The sequence below is a fragment of the Electrona antarctica genome, assembly GCF_951216825.1.
Source record: "Electrona antarctica genome assembly, contig: scaffold_57, whole genome shotgun sequence".
Classification (NCBI taxonomy): Eukaryota; Metazoa; Chordata; class Actinopteri; order Myctophiformes; family Myctophidae; genus Electrona; species Electrona antarctica.
The window spans coordinates 635,530-640,997 of NW_027637144.1; the positions used below are offsets into that span (position 1 = coordinate 635,530).

Sequence of the window (5,468 nt, forward strand, 5' to 3'; positions counted from 1 at the left end):
CTGCACAGTGGTTAGCTTAACTCTAGAGCCGCTGTACAGAGGTTAGCTTAACCCTAGAGCGCTACCACGCTGCACAGAGGTTAGCTTAACCCTAGAACGCTACCGCGCTGCACAGAGGTTAGCCTAACCCTAGAACGCTACCGCGCTGTACAGAGGTTAGCTTAACCCCTAGAACGCTACCGCGCTGTACAGAGGTTAGCTTAACCCCTAGAACGCTACCGCGCTGTACAGAGGTTAGCTGTACAGAGGTTAGCTTAACCCCTAGAACGCTACCGCGCTGTACAGAGGTTAGCTTAACTCTAGAACGCTACCGCGCTGCACAGAGGTTAGCTTAACTCTAGAGCCGCTGTACAGAGGTTAGCTTAACCCTAGAGCGCTACCACGCTGCACAGAGGTTAGCTTAACCCTAGAACGCTACCGCGCTGCACAGAGGTTAGCTTAACCCTAGAACGCTACCGCGCTGCCCAGAGGTTAGCTTAACCCTAGAACGCTACCACGCTGCACAGAGGTTAGCTTAACCCTAGAACGCTACCGCGCTGCACAGAGGTTAGCTTAACCCTAGAACGCTACCGCGCTGCACAGAGGTTAGCTTAACCCTAGAACGCTACCGCGCTGCACAGAGGTTAGCTTAACTCTAGAACGCTACCGCGCTGCACAGAGGTTAGCTTAACCCTAGAACGCTACCGCGCTGCACAGAGGTTAGCTTAACCCGAACGCTACCGCGCTGTACAGAGGTTAGCTTAACCCCTAGAACGCTACCGCGCTGTACAGAGGTTAGCTTAACCCCTGGAACGCTACCGCGCTGTACAGAGGTTAGCTTAACCCGAACGCTACCGCGCTGTACAGAGGTTAGCTTAACCCCTGGAACGCTACCGCGCTGTACAGAGGTTAGCTTAACCCCTGGAACGCTACCGCGCTGTACAGAGGTTAGCTTAACCCTAGAACGCTACCGCGCTGCACAGAGGTTAGCTTAACTCTAGAGCGCTACCACGCTGCACAGAGGTTAGCTTAACCCTAGAGCGCTACCGCGTTGTACAGAGGTTAGCTTAACTCTAGAGCGCTACCGCGCTGTACAGAGGTTAGCTTAACCCCTAGAGCGTTACCGCGCTGTACAGAGGTTAGCTTAACCCCTAGAGCGTTACCGCGCTGCACAGAGGTTAGCTTAACTCTTTCATTCCCAGGGTCTTCCAGGTCCTAGCGTCCATCAGTGACATGGTGTCTGGTCTCGTCAGCGACGTAGACTTCACTGTACCGATGACGGACGTGGTGGTGAGCGGGACGGCCGTCATGGATCGTCTGAAGTCTGCCCAGGAGGGGGCGCTAGAGATGTGGAACACCCTGAGCTGGGAGGAGATGCTGGGTAAAGATTTAGAGTTTTATATATATATATATATATATATATATAGCTGCTGTCGGGAGGAAACCTCATAACTCCAAAATGTTCATTTGTCAGGAAATGAAAAATAACAAAAATTCAGGAAAACCTTATATTTTTAAAAGAAAGCAATACAGCATCATCAAAGTTGGTGTTGCAACTTTATATATTGTCAATTACTTCTATGAGAGGGGGAGAGGTGGTGGAGTTAGTTGCTTTAGCAGACAGTTTGAGAGGGGGAGAGGTGGTGGAGTTAGTTGCTTTATAGCAGACAGTTTGAGAGGGGGAGAGGTGGTGGAGTTAGTTGCTTTAGCAGACAGTTTGAGAGGGGGAGAGGTAGTGGAGTTAGTTGCTTTATAGCAGACAGTTTGAGAGGGGGAGAGGTGGTGGAGTTAGTTGCTTTATAGCAGACAGTTTGAGAGGGGGAGAGGTGGTGGAGTTACCTGCTTTATAGCAGACAGTTTGAGAGGGGGAGAGGTGGTGGAGTTAGTTGCTTTATAGCAGACAGTTTGAGAGGGGGAGAGGTGGTGTAGTTAGTTGCTTTATAGCAGACAGTTTGAGAGGGGGAGAGGTCGTGGAGTTAGCTGCTTTATAGCAGAGAGTTTGAGAGGGGGAGAGGTGGTGGAGTTAGTTGCTTTAACAGATATTTTGAGGGTCCAATGGAGTTAAGAGGTTTTGTCCAAAGCACTTTTAACTACTTTCCATTGGTTCAATATTTTCAAAACAACACACAGACGTAATAAATTCTACTGACCGGTCAGTTTCATTTTACACTCTCAATAATTAAATTATTGTTAAAAACGAGTTAGTCTAATGTCTACACTATTAGATAATGAGTTAGTCTAATATCTACACTATTAGATAATGAGTTAGTCTAATGTCTACACTATTAGATAATGGTACCAACATCAATACAAGGTGGAATAGGCCTATCTCACAGCCCGTTTTTCACGCCCACTTCCGGTAAATAGTGGTGTCATTTAACATTAGCATTTACACGTTTTTTTCTCTGGAGAATCTAAGTACATTTTCTAATGTAAAAATGTGACAGACCAATATTATTATTAAGCAAACAAGATGGTAAATCAGCTCGAACAGATAGAACAAACCTTACCTTGAGAAAACAAAAGTTGTAGACTTCTTAAATTACCTCTGTTAACATGTAGCGTCTATGGAGTGACGTCACGCTATCACCACTAACCCCGAAAGGGGGCGTATTAAGGGGGCGGGAAATTCTGTGAGATAGGCTTATGGTGGACAACATCTTATCTAACGACAACAACATTATTGTTTAGTTTTGGGGTCTGTGGCTCAGATGCAGAATAAATAAATAGACCTTGATATGTTAAAAGGGTTGAAAACCTGATGTAGATGATTCTTTAATACTTAATACCTAAAGTAATAAATAATGTAATCATTTAGGTAAAATAATAAATAATGTAATCATTGTAGGTAAAATAATAAATAATGCAATACTTGTAGGTAAAGTAATAAATAATGTAATACTTGTAGGTAAAGTAATAAATAATGTAATACTTGTAGGTAAAGTAATAAATAATGTAATACTTGCAGGTAAAGTTCGGGAGCTGTTGGAGATGCTGGTGAGGAAGGCTGAAGACATCGTGCGGTCGCTGGCGTCAGAACATCGAGATCTGTCCGCACGACTTCAGGACATCTTCGCCGAGGCTCAGGACGGAGTGACGTCCGCCAAGCAGCAGCTCGAAGAGGTCAAGGTATATTTCTCTAGACGGGCCTAGCGCGGTACAAAGACCAAACACAGTATTTATATATTACAGTTTAAATATCTTAATATTTCTCCAGGCGGGCCTGTCCCAGTACAAGGACCTGGCCAAGCAGAGTATTTATATATTACAGTATTAATATCTTAATATTTCTCCAGACGGGTCTGTCCCAGTACAAGGACCTGGCCAAGCAGAGAGTCCAGGACCTTTACGTGGGTCTGAACATGGAGCGAGTGAACAGCGAGCTGAAGGATGTGGTCAGCAGCCTTCAGTCTGCTCTGTACAGAGGAGTCAACCACACCATCGACCTGCTGAAGAGAGCCACCGTCAACATGTCTCCCTACGTCAAGATGAGCAGCAAGAAGATGGACCTGGACATTCCTCTACCCTTCTACTGGAAGACTTTCAGTGAGCTGCCCACGCAGGACAGGCAGTGAGCTGCTTAGGGTCAGGACAGGACAGGACAGGACAGGACAGGACAGGACAGGACAGGACAGGACAGGACAGGACAGGACAGGACAGGACAGGACAGGACAGGACAGGACAGGACAGGACAGGACAGGACAGGACAGTGAGCTGCTTAGGGTCAGGACAGGACAGGACAGGACAGGACAGGACAGGACAGGACAGGACAGGACAGGACAGGACAGGACAGGACAGGACAGGACAGGACAGGACAGGACAGGACAGTGAGCTGCTTAGGGTTAGTGTTAGGACAGGACAGGCAGTGAGCTGCTTAGGGTTAGGGCTAGTGTGTGTTTAGTCCAGCCAATTTAGCATAAAGGCCGCTTGTAAAGAGCTGTTATTTTCACCAAACCAAACATAAAATCACTCGTCTTTTAGTTCTACTGGATCTCTTCTCCACTAGTCCCTCCCTGACATTTAGTTCTACTGGATCTCTTCTCCACTAGTCCCTCCCTGACATTTAGTTCTACTGGATCTCTTCTCCACTAGTCCCTCCCTGACATTTAGTTCTACTGGATCTCTTCTCCACTAGTCCCTCCCTGACATTTAGTTCTACTGGATCTCTTCTCCACTAGTCCCTCCCTAACATTTTAGTCCAGTTTTTATTTGTTGACGAAATTGTCAATATATTTTAGTCTCAGTTTTAATAATCATAGTTTTCGTCAGTGTAAAAAAGGTAGTCGACCAACATTTGGTCGACTAAATCAATGCTGGAGTGATTCTTCATTTGACTCACTTCACATTTCACATTTAATTCATAGGAGGAGATTTTGATCAAAATGTATTATAATTATTATAATATGATAGCCCAGACGTGTTCTATCGTTTTCCAATTAGGTTTTCTGACGGCAGAATATCGATAAAATGAATGTAGTCCAGAAGTATTGTATATTATGTTAATTATGCTAATTCATAGCAATATCCTTTATTGTACTCTCGCTCCATGGATCACTCACTCACGCACGCACGCACGCACTCACGCACAAGTGCGCTCACGCACGCGCCGCCACATCCACAGTATTATCTACCATGATGCCAAGCTGAGAGCAATAAATAATTATTGTAAAGAATGATTTAACATTTTACTGAATGAGCAGAAAATAATGATGTGTATTACACTGAATGAGGGGGGAATATGTGTGTCATCTCTTTTAATGTTGATTAAAATGTTATGAATAGTTTTTAGCTTTTATATTTCGATAAGATTGTTGTTATGACGTTGAAGCTGTGACTTGATGATGATGAGGGAAAATAAAAATAAAGATTGTGGTGTTTCATTTTACGATTATCAGTTCAATGTTTTCATCAACAATCAAATTCACATTAAATTAATGACATTATGCACTGTAATGGTTAATTTATACCCGGCGTCGCATGCCCAAAATAGCAGATCTACAAGCTCACAATGCTTCACATCTGTGACTTGTTATGAGCTTGTAGATCTGCTACTTTTAGGGGGGGTGCAGATATAACAGTTTGATAAAGTAATAAAGCACCAATGATTCTACTGACTGGTAAAAGCATTAAGGTTTATATTGTATTATTGTTATGCATTCCACAATTGGAATAAATAATGTTCACATTTTTGTGTGTGATTCTCTGGAATTGGAAAAGGTTTTAACTTTAGTGATATAAGACACTGCCTTCCCGTTGGGTAATTTCCCCTTATCCATAAGCTTATTTGACATTTTTTTACTACTTTGAAAAACCTTTTAAAATAGTTAAAATAGTTGATCTACAAGCTCACAACGTGTGGATGTAGATCGGCTAGTTAAACTATTTAAAATGTTTTGTTTTAATAAGTTGGGGGTCTGCTCACTGTGCTCTGAGTTTAAAATGCATTATAAAAGGTGGACAATGGCGCCCTCCTGTGGTTGATAACGAGA

At 43.7% G+C, this 5,468-nt stretch overlaps 1 protein-coding gene across 1 annotated transcript in view; it reads left to right on the top strand.

Moving 5' to 3' along the window:
• Positions 1-3,616, top strand: part of apoba (apolipoprotein Ba) — a gene marked incomplete at its 5' end in the record, with an annotated part of 89,779 nt that extends 86,163 nt beyond the window's left edge. The window contains 3 exons of the mRNA XM_079531960.1: positions 1,192-1,360; positions 2,948-3,108; positions 3,276-3,616. Of these exons, the coding sequence (XP_079388086.1) occupies positions 1,192-1,360; positions 2,948-3,108; positions 3,276-3,554 (609 nt within the window). The 3' untranslated portion in view covers positions 3,555-3,616. The remainder of the gene's footprint in view (positions 1-1,191; positions 1,361-2,947; positions 3,109-3,275) is intronic.
• Positions 3,617-5,468: the final 1,852 nt, after the last annotated feature.